The following is a 19,321-nucleotide window of genomic DNA, read 5'->3' as shown; positions in this document are numbered from 1 at the left end:
TATATAATTAATTAAATCATTAAATGTGTCATCAATTATTTAATATTGGAAATAAATCAACAAATATATAAATAAATATATAATTATTTAATTAATTAAATTTGGAGGACTAAAGGTGCCAAAATGAAATTTAAAAGTGAAATGAAGTGAAGTGAAATTTAAAAGTGCCAAAATGAAATTTATTTCCAATATTAAATAATTGATGACACATTTAATGATTTAATTAATTATATATTTATATATTTCATTTTGGCACTTTTAGTCCTCCACAGTTTCCAGCCATCGTTTGTAAAGCGTTTATGGCTCCATCAGTGAATTTGTCCGTCTTCTGCGCTCTCTGCCTTCATATGTGCTGCACCACTCCTCTCTTTCCATACTTGGCAATGCCTTTCTCACTCCTTCGCTATTGGCTGTTGCAAAGGAGACTCAGAGTGACCCGGACATGCAAACCGAGGCCTGTTTTCTGAGAGCAGCCTCCTTCCTGTAGCCCGGTTGAGGAAGTGAATTTCGCTGACAGGGCTGGGTTCAGTGAGGGAGAGGCGAACAAAACATCTTCCGAGGGGGACTAAAAATACAACAAAACAACACGAAACAAGGGAAGACGTTTGTTACATCACTGTAACGCGAAAGTGTAAAGTCATCGTGCTCCCCTGCCCCGCTGAGACCGTCACAGACCGTCGCAGACATGGTAAGGGCCGCGGCAGAGCTGGCAGGGAGAGACGGGGAAAGAGGGCTTTGGTGGGGCGGCTGGCTATTGCTAACTAAGCGCTAAAGGAAAGTGGTGCTAGGCTAGCGGTACGTGGAGGGACTGGGTCGTAACCTGAGAGCAGCAGCAGGGGATTCAAGTATATAAATCACCGATGCATATGCACTGTTTGCAGGACTTGCTAACCGGATACGAATAAAACAGCTTTGTGGCTGAGCTAGCAGCTGTTTCGGATAACTAGTAAGCTAGCTGCTAGCTAGCTTTTAGCCAAGCGAGATGCCCCGTAGGCTCAAAGTTAGCACAGGATGTTTTGGAAATGTCACAAGTTCGTTAATAGTATTAGTAGGGTGTCCTAATAAGTAACGCACACACGAAGTCCAAACGTCGTGCACAATACACGCACACGTAGGCTAAAATAGCCTGTTGCTAAAATAAGACTGCCCGCTCCTCCTATTGCTTACCACGACGAGCTGTCAGACTCCTCTGCTCAGGTTTTCCTGTCTTGTAAATTTGAGCAGGACTCTGTTGATATTTCTTTAATCTCTGGGAATGATTATCTCTAATAATCTCTAAATTATACCACCACCACCACCAACAACTATTGTTTACTTATTGACTATTAAGAATGATTTCCCACCTCTTCAGGATAGATTACATTGACATAACTGAATAAGCAATGTATCTAGCTTGACAAACTGATATTTGACAGAAACACTTCTAGCATAATGAGTAACATGTGCTTTAGCAGTGTTTATAAAATTGGGTTTTGTAGTAAGTAATTCCACATAACCTCAAATATGTCATGCTTGAGTTGTGAAGACCAGCTGGATGTTCTCTGCAGACGCCCACTCTCTCCAAGGCCTCACCTCATCCATCCTGCTGGTTCAGGCTTGCAGGTCTCCTATGACCCCAGGGGTTGTTGGTCTGAGCTAGTGTTTTAAACAGAGACAGGAGCACTGTTAAACAAAGTGTCAAGGCGTACAGGTGTCTGATGGAGCAGACTGATTAATCAGCTGCAAGAGATGTTAAAACAGGCATAAAAGTAAATGGAGAGTCATGGTGACAGTATTGGAGATATCACCAAGAAACTCCAGTTCTGTTCAGGGTCATCCTTTAGGAAAAATGTTTATGGAAAGAGGGCTCCCTTCAGTTCTTTTGACCAGCCAACAGCTGCATCAGTATAGTCTGTTTATGCTCATAAGAGGTGTTACTTCACTAATAGGCAAATGCAGGGGGTCTTGTCACAGTGTTAAGGTGTGGTGAATCAAATAAAAATAGCTTACAAATAATGTTGTAAAAATGTATTGCTCTTACCATGCTTGATTATTCCAATGTAATTGCATTGGTTTTGGATAGTTTTGCAAACTGCAGGTCAGCACATTTCTGTGTGTTTTATTGGTAGACTACACATTAGTGTAACTTAAAGACAAGGATCTCATCATATCTCTGGCCTATAATGCCACTAAATACTGGTGTAATTATATTCAAATCGGTTACAATGTTTCCTAGTGTAGGCTGGTAAACCCAGTTATACAACACTGATATTACAGTAAATTCAAGTACAGAACATTTTGTAATAAGAGTAATGTTGACTTTAGTTTAAATTGTTTTTTTCTATAGGCTTTATAGGATTATGTGTTGTTGATGGCATCATCTAATAATGCCAAGTAAAAATCTTAGAAACAAACCTGGTAGGTTTAGCTTAAAAACAGGTTTTGTCCCTCTGCAATTACATACCTACTTCCATCACCAACACATTCCCCAGTAATTCATGTTGTAGCTGGTCTCCCCCTCACTCTTAATACCCTGCTGCTCACTGCATATTTTAGGGAGGGAAACCCCCTGGGGGGAAGCTATGCAGTCCTGTTTATTTTGTGTCCTCCACGGTGGTCATAATGTCATTTATTTTGTCTAAATGGACTTGACTGCTTAAAGGGGAGAAAGTTAGGCAAAAGTATGACATTGTCACAGCTAAAGTGAAGAGAGTTGTTTTGTATGAATTTCACCTCTTAACATATATTAAAGGAATATTTATCTGCAAAAGCGAATAAGAATTGCCCTGCTTCTCAACGGAATGTGGGTTATGGGGAAAATAGACCCTGTTTTCAAATATTTACTGAGTGAATAAGTGAGTACATAACAAAAAAAAGCCCTAGTAAACAACTCAAACCTCAAACCAAATAAGGAATTTACTTAAGTGACTTACACAAAAATTCCTAAACTTCCTGAAATCTAAGGATGAGCTGAATGTATGATAGCAAGCAGCCAGATTATTTCACTCTGACTTGACCTGGAATTTTTCCTGCAAACCCCCTAGTAAATTTCCCCCTTAAAGTCGTGGAGATTTTTTTTTGGGCTTTTTGTGCCTTTAATGGAGAGATAGGACAGTGGATAGAGTCGGAAATCAGGGAGAGAGAGAGGGGAATGACATGCGGGAAAGAAGCCACAGGTGGGATGTGAACCCGGGCCGCCCGCTTGGGACGACAGCCTCCATACATGGGGCGCGCGCACTAACCACTGCGCCACCAGCGCCCGAAAGTCAAGTTCATTTGACTGGTGTAAGTGATCATTTCCATGCTCAAGCAACGTACACTTCCTTGGCCCTGGCAAGGTTGGAAGAGGTGTGTTAGGCACTGCACTGTTGCTCAAGCATGGGTACACAACGTGGGCATGAAGAACAATTGATCCCCACCTCCATTATAGAGAACTCCTGTGATGCTACAGATCTGACTCAAAATAAGCCACAAAGTCAGTGAAGTATGCTGTCTGTGTTGTTCTCCGATGTGGACTCGAACGAGCACCTCTTTATTAAAAAGAAAAATCTATTTTTTTAGTCCGTCTGTCTTCTCAACTGAGCACGCTCGTTGATCATGTAAAGCCATGCATGTGTTGTATTGTACAAGAGGTAACCATGCTCAGGCCCGATTAATCCCGGTGCAGATTGATGGTATTTGATAAGTATCTGACAACAAATTTGAAGTTGTCTACCACCTAAGTAATTTTTTAACAATCATTTTGGGAAAAAAAATCTAGAGTCATAATAATAAACGTCAAATGTTTAGACTTGAAAAGCTATGATTTTTTTCAGCAACAGTTGTAGAACCTTAGTCAAAGTAAAGAAATGTATTTTCTCTCTTCAGAGCGCTTGTTATGTTAAGTTGGGATGTCCCTCTGTGCTAGCTCAACTCAGAGATGACATGAGCCAATAAGATGGGGCGTTTATGTTTCCATACTGTTTACGTTATGGATACTTGGCTGTTCTTGTTCCATCAACCTCTTATCACCTTCCGTCAGGTTATGGTTGCTATCTTTTTTATTTTGTCACTCTCTCTTGTTCTCTGAATGTAAATACATGGACGTAGTGTCAGTGACATAACCCACTGGTTTCTAAAGGAAACTTTTGAAGCCCATCGATGGCATTTGCCATATTTGAAACGCTGTCTCAAACTAACTTTCGGTCAACCTAGTAAAAAAAGATCAAAGAGCTGAGGCGGGCATTAAGCCTCCTGTCAGTCAGAACAACCACGCCCCTTTTTATGACTAACTCTGTACCAGACTGTTAACTTGTTTATTTCTTCTGTCAAAATGGTAATGTCAATGTGGGGTGTGTGCAAGACTTCTGGGTCTTTCGGAGCCAGTCTCAAGTGGACACTTGAGGAACTGCAGTTTTATGCACTTCTGTATTGGCTTTATTCTCAACACCAGAGATTGCTGCTTGTTCTCTCCCTTCCTCTCTGACTTCCTTTGTATACACTTGTTTTGTGCGCCTGTATGTTAATTAAGGGACAGTTTTCAATGTTAATAAGATTGTTTCTAAAAGCCAAAGCCCAAAACCTGTAAATCAACTAAAACCACCTCAGTATAAGAATAGCAAACAGAAGTGAAGAGGGATTCCTCATTTATTTAATTGGTCTATATTTGTTATAATTTAAAGTTGAGCACATGGCTCTACTCTTTCCTGCATAGCATTGATCCTTATATTATGAACGCAATACATTTTAAAGGCAAATATTCTCATAACGTCGTGTAGCGGACTCTGTTGCTTCGGCCGCTACTTCCGCGTTGTTTATTTACGTCACATCTTACCTCTAGAAATCCCCCCCTTCCCTCTGACAGGGAAAGTCCCCCGCTGTGAGGAGCATATGTGAACAGCTAGGTCGGGAGAATCTCCGGTGCAGTCCTCCTGTAAATATCTAGATATTATCCGGAGTGCATATGTGAAAACGGCTTATGTTACGTGCCATAAAAAGATTTGACTCCCGCTGGTGACCAGGCCAACCCCTCAAACAGATAAACCTATGGGGAAACATTCATAAACAAACTCTTATGGTCATCAATCTAGTATTTGGCTGTCTGGAAAATGTTATGGATCTTTTTTTAAGGCTTTTTGTTGTTTGTGTGAGAAATTGTTTGGCAATCTAGCTGATGTTTCCTGGGGACATTAGCTTGTACGAGTTGAATGTCACTCCACAAACATGGAGGTTAAAGAGAGCTCTGCCAATGAAAGGCGTTTGATCCAACCTTCACAACAGTCTCTGACTAGACTCTTCTCCTCTGTCGCCCCCCGGTGGTGGAATGAACTTCCAAACTCCATTCGATCTGCAGAGTCCCTCTGCACCTTTAAGAAAAAGCTAAAGACCCAGCTCTTTCATGAATACCTACTAACTTAATGATGATGGTCTCCATATTATTGATGATGATGATGGTAATGACGATGGTTTTTGTTTGATAACGATGACTTATAAGATGGTTTCTATACTGATTAGAGCTCTCAAGAACTGCCGTCAATGTTGTGCTTTGCCTCTGATCACTTCCTGTCAGCACCTGTGTGTCCAATCAGACTCAAAGCTGATCGTTTGCTCTTACTGACATTCTTCCCTTTTTTCTAGATCCTTGCTTGTGTTGTACTTACTCTCTGATGTACGTCGCTTTGGATAAAAGCGTCTGCTAAGTGAATTGTAGAACATTGGTCTTTAGTTTTACTGCGAGTCAATGTTTTGAATAACAGATGTTGCTCTAATGATTCCCTACTAGGGGTGCAGAAATGCTAAATTTTCTCTAATCAATTACTATTCCCATTGTTAAAACGAGTACTCGAGTAATCGTTTTGGAGTACGTTTTTTTTTCTGTGATTATTTTCCTCCACGTGAGGCCCCGTCCCCAACTATGATGCGATGCCGACTGTATCTACTGATTAATTTGAATCTTCAGGATTTTAATAATTGTTAGTAATAGGCCTACTTTGTATTAACGTTCAAATTAGGACATTTCTTACTTCAGCAGACAGCAAACCTCAAATAAATCTTCACACAGACGTATCTTATGACCGTTTTAACACTTTATTATAATTAGAGCAGTGACATCAATGCACATTCATCGCACGTTGAAGCTGTTTTGACAGCAACATTCTGTTAACAAAGACTACAGTCTGCAGTGTAGAGCACACTTTACTCTGGTAAATGAAGGTATAATAGAACAGGTGAACGATTTAAGTGTCTGTCTGTTTCATCTTTCTCCTCTGTGCGTAATGACACACGCTCAATCTCGCTCGTCTGTCCGCTATGAGCTATTTCTCCCTATAAGGTTGTTCCGTTCTGTAGTTATTAAAAGAATAGTCATCTAAAATTCCAAAATATAGGAAAACATCTAGTTATGCTGCTCTGTCCTGGATGAATAAACGTCATTGGTTTGGGGGGGTAAAGCGGTAATCGCAAAGTGAAAGTCCTTCTTCTGTGGACTAAAAAGACAATTTGAACTGTACTTTCGGAGATCATATTTTGTTTGTTTGGGACTTTTTGTTCATTGTGTCTTGCAATACACAGTAATCCCTGTTTTTAGTGTGTTCCCGCCCTTGCCTCTTAATAACTGCTATCTCCAAAGTGGAGTGTGGTGACTTTTACACAATTGTCAGTGGTTGTGGTGTGGTCAGATCAGATGTGCCTTATGTCTGACAGTTTTATCCACAAACCAGTTTTGTGCACTTTGCAATTCAATGTGGTCACTGTCCTCCCTGATTCAAGTGCATTTACTATTTAATTTGCAACAGGTTTTTCTCTCTGTAACTTCTCATATGACTACCACGAGTGCTGTTTAGTTTTCTAAGTTGGAAAGTTGTCTTTAACATCACAGTACAATCAGAGTTTGCCTCCAGGGGTGTGGAGATTTCCTGCAACTCTTCTCATACCCTCGTACAGAATGTAACAGGCCTTTATCATCAGTGTGTTGTTTTGGAAACCTGGCGGCGCTTGTAGTGGTCATTCTATTATTTTTGGAGCTTGAAGTCCTGACGCCACAATGAAATATATTTTTCCACTTAAATCATCTTCATAGTCCTTACTTCAAGTATGCTAGTGAGCAAATTCAGTTGTGAGGTATAGTATTCAAAATCAACTGTCCTCATTCTGGGAAGAATATATCTCATATTTTATCTTGATCCTGATCTACTGAAATCAAGTGGCCATTTCTCAAGCCTTTTTATTACAAAGGCTGTTTATGTGTTTGTTTTTGACATTTTTGAGATGCAGTAGAATGCTATTAATATGACTGGATCTTTGGCAGATTAAAAACAGATCTCACCTCAGGGACCATGTGCAGATGGCTGTAGTGTTTGTGTCCATGGACAGAACATTTTACAGAACTCTTCTTTATAAAAATAGAGACCGGATGAGATGAAACTCTGTCTCAAAGCCTGAGTAAGTTGAAATTCTTAAGGTCAAGTTAACTTGTCAGTCGACAGAAGCAGTGTAGAAATGTGATCCACCCGTAAAAACTCAAGGTAAAAGTAAAATCAAGCAACAATTGTTCTTTCTCTAGAGGCTATTGGTAATGGAGATAGCCTCACTTTCACACAAACACTGCTTTCCTGAACATGTCCAGACATTACCAGGAGGACCCACATGTGAAAATCTAACCGTCTGAACCTGTTAACAGAGAAATCAAACAGACTTTATCCCACCAGGCACATAGTCTGTGTAAAGTCCAATTGAGCTGATGTGCTCAACATCAGAACTGGGTAATTATCTGGAGCTTTCTTAACGAGGGAGGTGGCATGTTGATGATGACTACATTTATGATCTAAAGAGTTGTAACTGTCATTACAGTATGACTTTGAAAATAACAAACATTTATTGATTTTGTTAAAAAAATAATGCATGGCTTGTTTTTGGGTCATCAAATAGGTTTTTCTTTATGAACTATGTTAAAAAGTCATGTTTTTTGTCAAAGGCAATGTGTGGTTTCACAACCAACTTGGCAGATTCAATCCTTCAACCTGATACCAGTACACCACATCATAGCTTATGAGGGGCTTTGTTGTGAAGCAAAGAACTGTTGTGTGTGACTATAATTAAAAAAAAAAGTTTTCTCTGCGTTTTGTCTGTTCTCAGAATGAGCAGCAGCTGGACTGTGCCCTGGACCTGATGAGGCGTCTGCCTCCTCAGCAGATCGAGAAGAACCTCAGTGACCTCATTGACCTGGTAAGTTTACTTTCTGTGCTTCATCCTGCCAGATTTCCAGGTTTAAAAAATAAGAATACGCTTAAAATATCATTATACCTTTATTCATATCTCAAAAATAAGAACTGTTTTCTAAATGCTTTGACATAACCAAAGCTAAATATATAAGGTAAAACCTCATACACATCAGTTTACCTTAATCAGTGATTACTGTATTATTTCAGTGTTGCATGGTTATGCTTCAGTGCAGCTGATGTCCACATACACAGAGAGCATATAGAGTGACTTATACACACACTCTGAGCTGAGGAAGAAGAACCCATGATGTGTTTGACTTGAACTCAAAGACAGAGATCACTGTGTCTGTCCATAGACTCATGAATTATTAATCATTCATCTTGTAATAATAAAGATGGTCCTTCAGTAACCGGCCAGGATTTCACATTTCCTTTATGCATTAACTTATGCACATTGATGTCTTCCAATATATGCAGAGGAATGGACTGTGTCAACAAGGAATTGAAACAGTGTGTCACACTGCTACTTCATGCTAAATGGGAGATGAGTAAAAGAGAAACTCATAGTTCGCAGAAAAAAAGACCCGCAGGCACCAATGGTAGCGACTCAAAGTTTCTGAAACTGAAAACCTGGAGTTAGCTTAATTTTATTGTAAACAGAAACCGGGCTCTGGTTGTTCTTTTCTGATACATCTACGGTGTCACCTATCAAACGTTTCTTTATATACAGTGGGTACGGAAAGTATTTAGACCCCTTTACATTTTTCACTCTTTGTTTCATTGCAGCCATTTGCTAAAATCAAAAAAGTTCATTTTATTTCTCATTAATGTACACTCAGCACCCCATCTTGACAGAAAAAAAACAGAAATGTAGACATTTTTGCAAATTTATTAAAAAAGAAAAACTGAAATATCACATGGTCATAAGTATTCAGACCCTTTGCTGTGACACTCATATTTAACTCACATGCTGTCCATTTCTTCTGATCCTCCTTGAGATGGTTCTGCTCCTTCATTGGAGTCCAGCTGTGTTTAATTAAACTGATTGGACTTGATTAGGAAAGGCACACACCTGTCTATATAAGACCTTACAGCTCACAGTGCATGTCAGAGCAAATGAGAATCATGAGGTTGAAGGAACGGCCCAAGGAGCTCAGAGACATAATTGTGGCAAGGCACAGATCTGGCCAAGGTTACAAAAGAATTTCTGCAGCACTCAAGGTTCCTAAGAGCACAGTGGCCTCCATAATCCTTAAATGGAAGAAGTTTGGGACGACCAGGACTCTTCCTAGACCTGGCCGTCCAGCCAAACTGAGCAATCGTGGGAGAAGAGCCTTGGTGAGAGAGGTAAAGAAAAACCCAAAGATCACTGTGGCTGAGCTCCAGAGATGCAGTAGGGAGATGGGAGAAAGTTCCACAAAGTCAACTATCACTGCAGCCCTCCACCAGTCGGGGCTTTATGGCAGAGTGGCCCGACGGAAGCCTCTCCTCAGTGCAAGACATATGAAAGCCTGCATAGAGTTTGCCAAAAAACACATGAAGGACTCCCAGACTATGAGAAAGAAGATTCTCTGGTCTGATGAGACCAAGATTGAACTTTTTGGCTTTAATTCTAAGCGGTATGTGTGGAGAAAACCAGGCACTGCTCATCACCTGCCAAATACAATCCCAACAGTGAAACATGGTGGTGGCAGCATCATGCTATGGGGGTGTTTTTCAGCTGCAGGGACAGGACGACTGGTTGCAATTGAAGGAAAGATGAATGCGGCCAAGTATGGAGATATCCTGGAAGAAAACCTCTTCCAGAGTGCTCAGGACCTCAGACTGGGCCGAAGGTTCACCTTCCAACAAGACGATGACCCTAAGCACACAGCTAAAATAACAAAGGAGTGGCTTCGGAACAACTCTGTGACCATTCTTGACTGGCCCAGCCAGAGCCCTGACCTAAACCCAATTGAGCATCTCTGGAGAGACCTGAAAATGGCTGTCCACCAATGTTCATCATCCAACCTGACAGAACTGGAGAGGATCTGCAAGGAAGAATGGCAGAGGATCCCCAAATCCAGGTGTGAAAAACTTGTTGCATCATTCCCAAGAAGACTCATGGCTGTACTAGCTCAAAAGGGTGCTTCTACTCAATACTGAGCAAAGGGTCTGAATACTTATGACCATGTGATATTTCAGTTTTTATTTTTTAATGAATTTGCAAAAATTTCTACATTTCTGTTTTTTTTCTGTCAAGATGGGGTGCTGAGTGTACATTAATGAGAAATAAAATGAACTTTTTTGATTTTAGCAAATGGCTGCAATGAAACAAAGAGTGAAAAATGTAAAGGGGTCTGAATACTTTCCGTACCCACTGTATGTGCTTGTGTTTGAGGTTGTGTGCAATTGAAACTAATAATTCATACTTCTGTCTTGATTCCTCATATCTAACCCCCATGTGAAACACGTCTTATGTTTCCTTTCTCAAAAAACATGAACGTTGTAATGTGATAATTTCAAACAGTTCTGTGGAAACATCACGGCCGTGCCAGCTGCTAAGTGAAATCTGACACAAATCAAATCACACTTTACCAGTGTCTGCATGGCACCTTGTTTTGTGGAGTAGATGCCAGTCAGACCCCCACCCATTCTCCTTCCTCCTCTCTCACCTTTAACCTCTCCCCCTCTGAGCTTTGGCTTTCTCCTCACCTATCTCAGTGTGTCCAGTTGTTAGTGATTATTATCTCAACTGTCACTCACTTCCTCCTGCCAGACACTTTTTGGCGCCAGCATCCCTCCTCGCATCACCTGAAATCACCTTTCTCCCCTGTTTGTCCCGTATCTCTCCTGTCTCCTCCTTTCTTCTCCTCTGTCTCTACATTATACCTCACTCTTCCCACTGGACCCCCCCTCCCCGTTTCTTGTCTCACCCAGTCAGGGCCGCCAGGTGTGGGTGGTTTCAAGGTTGTGGGGGCTTTTAGTGGAAAACAGGGCTCTTCTTTGTCTGTGCTCTGATATTGGAGGACATGGTGCAAGGGGTCCATGTCAGTCTGTGATTAGTAATTTGTACTTCCTTATCCTCTAGATATTTTGTTTCTCATGATATTATATTCCAGTAAAGCGTAATATAACCTCAGTTAAGTGAGTCAGGCTGAAACTTGAGACATAAGGCAAGAAAAAACATCTTTGACATAAAATGAGATATCACAAACAATTGTGCTTTTGATTTTCCTGTTTGGTCACTTTGTACACATAACAGAAAATATTTTTTTTACAGAACAAATAAAAGAATGAGCTCATATGTTGTATGATCTCAGGAAAAAACAACACTTTTAATGAAGTTATAAGGAGTTAAAAATGTGTTACAAACTTGTGAGTTAGCCTCGTTGACTGTGTCCTTGGCTAAACGTTTTCCTCTGTGTGTTTGCATCAAGGTGCCCAGTCTGTGTGAGGACCTCCTCTCCTCTGTGGACCAGCCCCTGAAGATCGCCCGGGACAAGGTGGTGGGCAAAGACTATCTGCTCTGTGATTACAACCGAGACGGTGACTCCTACAGGTAGAGTTTATATCAGAGATTTGAATGTTCTTTCTTTAAGATACTGCAATACTCCGATTTTTTTTTTTTAGAGGCATCCTCTAAGGGGAAAAGGGAGCTCAGGTTTGTCCTTGTTTGTTTTATTGGAATTGTAGCATTTTGTATAAAGCAAATGAAAATTGAGAATGTGATATATATTTGTGAGGCTCTGTGATTTTGTTTTGCTGTATATGTGCAAAGTTACAGTTAAAGTTAGCCGAGTAGAAGAACATTTTCTTTATACTTTTTTTATTTTTTATCCAATCCTTGACACAAATCCGTGATCCAATCCGAACCACGAGATTTGTGATCCGTTGCATCACTCGCAGCAATCAAAGGGAAGCAGCAGCGTTCACTTTCCATAACTGTGCATATCAGCTACGAAGTTACTTCTTCAAATAGCTGTGACTTTGACACTTTCATAACTTTCTAAACACACCCACTTTCTGTGACAGGATCTTTGCTTTCCTCTCGTATACCACATGCCAGCTAGTTAAATTATTATTGTTGTGGTTGATGTTGTTGTTATAAGTAAACTTTTTTCTTACAGGAATGATAATTACATTAAAAAGAAAACATAATAATAATAATAATGGTATATCATGTCTACTGTCACCATAAGGTCACTAACCATTGCAGTAAGTGACTGCTGAATGTTGCCAGCTCAACATTTAGTAAGATACATATTTAAACCAAATTCTGTCATCGTCTTGACTTCTTCAGATCCCCATGGAGTAACAAATATGAACCTCCCATTGAAGATGGTGCCATGCCTTCAGCTCGCTTGAGGAAACTCGAGGTCGAAGCCAATAACGCCTTTGACCAGTACAGAGACCTGTGAGTGCCAGCTGAGCAACGTCAGGGGATGTTTTTTAATAAACGGTGAGTGTGACCCGCTGTGACCTCTGATGTCCGTTTCTCAGGTACTTTGAGGGTGGTGTGTCCTCCGTGTACCTTTGGGACTTGGATCATGGCTTTGCTGGAGTTATTCTCATCAAGAAGGCCGGGGACGGATCCAAGAAGATCAAAGGGTGCTGGGACTCCATCCATGTGGTGGAGGTGCAGGTGAGACTGATGCTGATATGACACAGTTGTGTTTGAAATACAAACCTCTCATCTTGGTTATCTGGTCTCATAAACTGGCAAATGTGAAGCGTGTTTAGAAAGGTGCTTATAATTCTCTGCATTGAAATAAGGGCCATCTGGTTTGCCCATAGATTACAGCATGTAGGTGATGCAGCATTAGAAACACTGATATCATAAGGTTGGACAGGATACAATTTTGATTTCATCAAATCTGGGGCCTGTTATCAACGTGAGTTGTTGCTATATGCACAATCACTTACATTTATATTTGATCCAACATCTTGATGTGCGTTGTCTGGAATCCAGGTTATGATTCCAGACAGTTGAATCAATATCAGAAGCTTTCACACTCCTGAGGTTTTCTGGGCGAGCTGCATGTGTTAACCCTAACAGCCACTCAGAGCATTGATATAAAGGCAAATGTTCTCATTGTCGCATTGTGTAGCAGATATTTTTAGGTCAGTTTTTACTTCGGGAGACTCTCTCTTGTCTGACAGGTGATAATCTAGGACAGTTCCAAGAAATTTCTTTAGAAGTTTTGAGGAGTTCATAAGTGAAAATGGCTAGAGCTTGATATTTCAGGCTTTTTCTTCGCTGCTTGTTTTATCTCCCTGACTCAAGCACCCATTCAATTTCAAAATCCAAAATGTTTTCAAGATGATCATATGGAATGATGTTATCAAATCAATGAATTGATAGATCAGTATATATTAATACATTGCAACACCCCTTGTAGACCTGAACCCTATGCATCCCTTTACATCTTATAATGCAGAATAAACATGTTACCACCTCTGGCAAATATAAGATTCATATTCCTTATAAAAGAGGGTCAACTATCTATCCAATCATTTTACAGTAAGTGAAGTAGGGGGGTTTCTTTTATACAGACGGTAGGCCTGTGACTGTTATAATCAGTACGCACTTTCATGAATCCTAAGACAGCAACACCATGTTAAACTTAACACGTTAAACTGTGGACTTTAGTCTAATTGGTTTTTGTGTCCGTTGTGTGCGCAGGAGAAGTCAAGCGGTCGCAATGCTCACTACAAACTCACCTCCACCGTCATGCTGTGGCTCCAGACAACTAAGACCGGCTCTGGTACCATGAACCTGGGAGGCAGCCTTACGAGACAGGTGCTGTATTACACTACAGAAGAATACACAGATGACTCATTCAGACGTCCAGCTTGTTGTTCAGTGTGTACTAAACCTATTCCATCTTTTCACAGATGGAAAGAGATGACCAGGTTGGAGAGAACAATCCCCACATCGCCAACATCGGCCGCCTTGTTGAAGTTAGTATGACATCATATATTGTGCTTGTTTTAAACCCCTTCACCACCTACCTAAAACAGGGATTCTGCTCACGACATTATGACCTATGTACCAGTGGAATAAGTCCACCTTGTCTAAAAACTGTCCAGCAATAAATCCCACTTTTCTTAAAGTCTTTCTATGTGATTTTTCACACTTAAATATAATAGAAATCAAGTATATCCTCTGAAAATAACTCTGTGAGTCATGACTGTCTACAATCGGTGTAACACCCGAGTCCCACTGTCTGTGATGTTTTCAGAGTTTTCAGAGTCCTATCTTCACTTTGTTTACATTTTCAGGACAGCCGGCTGACTCCTCCCCTCACGTATAAAAGTTGTTTAATTGAGGGACTAGAGAAAAGAAGAATAACATACTGTACTCACTGCTTAACTGTGTTTCTAGATCACGATCATTTCAGGTAAATTTACATGCAGTGTGAAGATATGAGCATAATAAAGATCACTAGCATTAGCATGCTAACACAACAATGCAAGTTTTGGTTTCATGCTGGTGCTCAAGGGCGACATCTGCTGGATCAAAAAATCACATGTAAAGCCTTTAAGGTAACATTCTGCTATTCGTAACACTGCTTTAAATGAGTTTCATTTAGTGGTATTGAATGCAGAAAACATGCAAAGAACAGATAACCAGACATCTGAGGACTGACAGAAATGACAGTTAATTAGTGTTGGAGAAGCTATAACCATGTCTTTCTCTGGGATCTTCTGGATTGCAAAGCAGTTTGAAAGTAAAAGTCTTTGTAAGTGTTTAATTGTTAATGTTCAGATTTAAAGGACAGACTAAAGTGAGAGCAGCTTGTTTATTTCTTCCTCTCAACCCAGGGTACTCTGGGTACTCTAACTAAATGCATTGTTCAACTCCAGTGAAGAGGAAGTCATTCATGTTGCCCTGCAGTGTGTTAACTGAACATCCTTTTCAGCACATATCAAAGAAGCATCTGTGCAACACAGGAAAATAGTAGAAATCACACTTAAACTGAGGAATGTCTTTTTTCTTGTTTAAGGACATGGAGAATAAGATTCGCTCCACACTGAATGAAATCTACTTTGGCAAGACCAAGGACATCGTCAACGGCCTAAGGTAACACGACAGGCCTTTTATAGTTTACTCTAACCATCCCCTTTTATCAGAGCAAGTCCAGTCTGCAGGGTCTCCATGTACGAGTCAACAGATCATGTCTTTCTCTTTTTCCCATTTCCATCATATCTTGTATCATTTCATTAAACCTGCCTTTTCACTTCAAACTTCTAGTTCCAGTTGTCTCAGTATTCACTTGATCTCCTCCCACTTTCCCTTTCTTTGTCACTTTGATTCTTTTATTGCCTTTTGCCCCACATTTCATTTCTGCTGCCATTGTTCTTACTCTCTGTTCTCAATCCTCTGTCAATCCCTTTGAAACCCCCCCTCCCCCTCCCCACTGTCTCTCCTCTGTGCTCCAGATCTATTGAGTCACTGCCTGATAACCAAAAGTACCGGCAGCTCCAGAAGGAGCTGTCACAGGTGCTCACCCAGCGTCAGATCTTCATTGACTAGTGTCAGAGGTACAACCTGGCATGACCAAGTTTGTCGTGTGTGTGTGTGCTTACTAGAAAATGAAAAGGCCTATGGTGATTCTCTCTGGTGCCCCCTTTCATAAGCCTCAAGGTCGCTAGACAGAATCATACCTTCTACATCAACATGTCTAACATCATGTCAGCCCTGATGTTTTGCAGTTTCCTGAAATAGTGTTTATTTTGGACACTTGTCCTATCAGAGGAAGACCCACTGGGGCAAAGTGTGTGTGAAAGTGCATAGACAGCCTCCTGTGATTAACAGGATTGTATCTGAAACCCTGAGAAACAGAGTGAGGATTTTATATGCAACTCTCGTAGATGAACAGATGTTAAAAATATATCCAGATAAAGACGATTGTGGGGAAGCTGTCACTTTTGGGTTTATAAGAACTTCTTTGGAACATGTGTCTCGTTAAGTTTTATTCCCCTGTTTGCAACACATGCCGGTGGCCTGCTTACGTTCAGTTGTGTGTCATAAACAAACCGACTAGTAGACATTTTGCAAGGCTTTAGAATGATGTGTTTGTAAAACAAAAGGATTGGCCAATAAAAAAAACTTTTAAAGATTGTAGATATGCAGGAATATGCACAACTTTAACCTTTTTAAAGAATCTGATTGGATGAATGGAAGCAGCTGGTTATAGGAGTATGCACTGCTGCAGGTTCACGCGAATGTTTGTGGAATAATCATCGTTAATACACAGCTTGGTATGATTATATTCCCTTTTCAAAATAAGAGAGCAGAAAACTTAATACTGTGTGCATGTAAAGGTAGTCACTGCGAGCAGGTAAGGCACACGGTTTACCTGCATGAAAAAATAACTGGAGGTTTTATTTGCCTGACTTTTATATTTCCTGTTTGCAGTGGTACATATGCGATGTCATGGTATGTATTTTTGTCTCTACAGGGAAGGAGAATTCAACTAATACTTTTCAGAACATCCAGTGATTCTCTTACAAACTAACACATTGTTTCCATCACACTGCAGAAACTTTTCCAGTCTCTCGCTGTCGTCGTGTTTTTTTTTTCTCTTGCACACAACTGACTCTCTCTCCCTTCTTTTTGTCTCCCCCTCACAGGAGTGTTCAGACTTTGGGTGAGAAGTCAAAGCAGGAAGCTCTGAAGTTAAACCTGGTGGAGGCACTCAAACGCAAAACGCAACATAACCCCTAGAGATGCTACTGTTGTTTTTATTCTTCTGTCTCTCTCTCTCTCTCTCTCTCTCTCCCACTCTCTCCGCCTCATCTCTGCCATCTTTTCTCTGTTTCTTTACGTCCCTCCCTCCATGCCTGTTTCAGTGCTGCACTCTGTTTTTTGTGGGGAAAAAAACAAAAAAGGAGAAAATGCTTAGCTTTTTATTTGTTCTTTTCGTTTTGTTTTTCCTGTCAAATCTTGTTTTCATGCATCTCATCTGCCATGAAGCCATTCACTCACCCCGCTCCCTCTGTCTTCTCTTCACCTCTCTTCTTCTCTCTGTCTCTTCTCTTCCATGTTATGAATATAATGATAGTATTACCACGGTTAATGATAATCTTACAGTGTGAAATAATCCCTGATGTTCTCACTGCTGATGTGACCTCAGTCGCTTTGAAACGAGCGGCTGTCTCCCCACACCTCCTCAGTGACGAGGAAACAGACAGTGTCTCCTGTGGGGCTGTCATTATTATGTACATCAAATTTAATTCTTGCACCTATTTTTGTCTACAACACCCCCCATGATATATTTGTATAAAGAATATGACTGTCCGTGTACAACTGTCGTTATTCTGGGCGATGTGAACAGTGTGAACACTAGGGCGGCCTTTAGCTAATGTGTCACTCTGAACTCCACTTTGTCACATGCATGTGCGCCTGTGTGGGAGCATATGGGCTGCAGTGAGTGGAAATGTAGACTTATCAAAACATGGGCATGGACTGTTATAATCACCAGGTGATGGCACCCACGTTGTCAACCCGACTCCCTACACGGTGTATAACATGACAGTTTGCATCCCATCTGTTCGGCTTCTTCAACCTTTCTCTCTCTTCACTTACTACGTCAATGTTGGGGGTCACAGTTTGTCTTTTTGTCTTATAGCGGAAACATCCAACTGTTTCCATTTTGGAGGGGAATCTTTTGTTGTATTTTGTTTTGTTTTTATTTTGTAAAGCTTATGATTCATATTGTATTAGAGCCTCCAGCAACAATAAAAACGGCAAAAAGCTACCCCTGTTCTTAAGTTTTGTCTTCTCTCATAATTCCAAATGGTTCATGAGCAGGGATTTGACGAACTGCATAGCCAGGTACTAACTGCCACTTAAAGTGTTTATGAGCAGGAAGAAAACCTCGAATTCATGAATACACTACATTCTAGTTTTCAGTAGATGTGTTGTTTTTGTTTTTGCCCACAACTTTGATTGGTGGCTGGGGTTAGGGTTGACCCTGAATATGTAGTTGGGAGTTCAAATAAAATGTAGCTCAGAGGACATAAATGTTAGCAGCCATTTAGCAGCATTCATCTACTCTATTTTGTGTAATGTTTTATCTTCTCATGAGACTGACCTTTCAACGAGGCTTACAACCATAGACTGCAAATATTTAAGCTTGCAACTCAATGTGCAAGCTGCGAGAGGGCCAAACAAGGTAAATGCTCACATTAGCAAACAAACTATTAAAAACTGTTTACCAAGAAAAAAGGTTTAGTAGATTTAATGTTTACAACAACAAAAAAACAAACTGTTCAACCATTAATCTGATTTAGGCCTTTAAATGTCTACAATCCAGTACTATAGGCTACTTCTAGTACTTTTACCTATAGCTAAATGCATGACTTGCTACTTGTACTTCAGTTAATCATTGACTATAGTAGTCTCTTCCTTTAGAGACTTTCTTAATGAATAAACACAATTTGTTTATCTAGCCAGCCTGAAAGTATGCCTACTAGAATCCTGAAACTTAACCTCTAAGTCGACCACATAAGATATTTTTAAAACTTGTCTCTTTTGTGTGTTATATAATTATCTTTTTAATATGATTTATTGATGTAAAATGATGTTTAAATGATAGAATTTTCGACATTTCATTGCCACTGTGATGTAGTTTATAAGGAGCCCCTGAAGTTCAAAAAGTTAAAAAAAATATCTGGAAAATATTGAAGAAGCTTTTTACTTTTTTGGACTTCACAGGCTCCATAAGGTTAAATGTAAGAACCTCCCGACTTTATTTGACATATTCTTGCTCCCTCTGTAATCTGGTGTCTACTAATATTGCTACATCTTGACAAGGGATGTAAAAGGTCAGGAATTCAAGGTTGAATATTATTCTGTGATAACATGAAATGATCCATCCAGAACAGTCATTCTTGTCCCTGTGGTGGATTTTTTTCAAACTAAAACCAGGTGTAGAGTGCCAAAAAACGTTCCCTGTTCGATGTGTAATGGGGCAGATGAAGAGCCCCGTATGTTCATGAAACTTGACATGTTATGAAAATACTTTAGATAGGCATGAGCAGGCTGAGCTGTGACCTGTGACCCTACTTAGGGAAATGCACCTCTTCCAAACTGTGTGACTGCAGCTTGTCCACTAGGTGTCAGTAAAGGTCAGCTCACCAGCTGGTCTGTACAG

The 19,321-nt window shown here is 40.3% G+C and overlaps 1 protein-coding gene across 2 annotated transcripts; it reads left to right on the top strand.

Annotated features, from left to right (window-relative positions):
• Nucleotides 1–458: 458 nt before the first annotated feature.
• Nucleotides 459–17,923, top strand: capzb (capping actin protein of muscle Z-line subunit beta). Of its 2 annotated transcripts, XM_061041975.1 has the most exons (10): nucleotides 459–688; nucleotides 8,092–8,181; nucleotides 11,597–11,718; nucleotides 12,460–12,573; nucleotides 12,660–12,801; nucleotides 13,843–13,959; nucleotides 14,055–14,120; nucleotides 15,167–15,243; nucleotides 15,603–15,704; nucleotides 16,797–17,923. In XM_061041975.1, exons 1-9 carry the CDS (start codon nucleotides 686–688, stop codon nucleotides 15,694–15,696), a joined length of 825 nt encoding a protein of 274 aa, XP_060897958.1. In that variant the 5' UTR covers nucleotides 459–685; the 3' UTR covers nucleotides 15,697–15,704; nucleotides 16,797–17,923. The 2 variants fall into 2 exon arrangements, with proteins under 2 accessions (XP_060897958.1, XP_060897957.1); XM_061041974.1 differs by lacking the exon at nucleotides 15,603–15,704 and having other exon boundaries at nucleotides 461–688.
• Nucleotides 17,924–19,321: the final 1,398 nt, after the last annotated feature.

The sequence above is a fragment of the Labrus mixtus genome, chromosome 7 (assembly GCF_963584025.1).
Source record: "Labrus mixtus chromosome 7, fLabMix1.1, whole genome shotgun sequence".
Taxonomy (NCBI): domain Eukaryota; kingdom Metazoa; phylum Chordata; class Actinopteri; order Labriformes; family Labridae; genus Labrus; species Labrus mixtus.
This window is presented reverse-complemented; position numbering and strand designations above follow the sequence as displayed.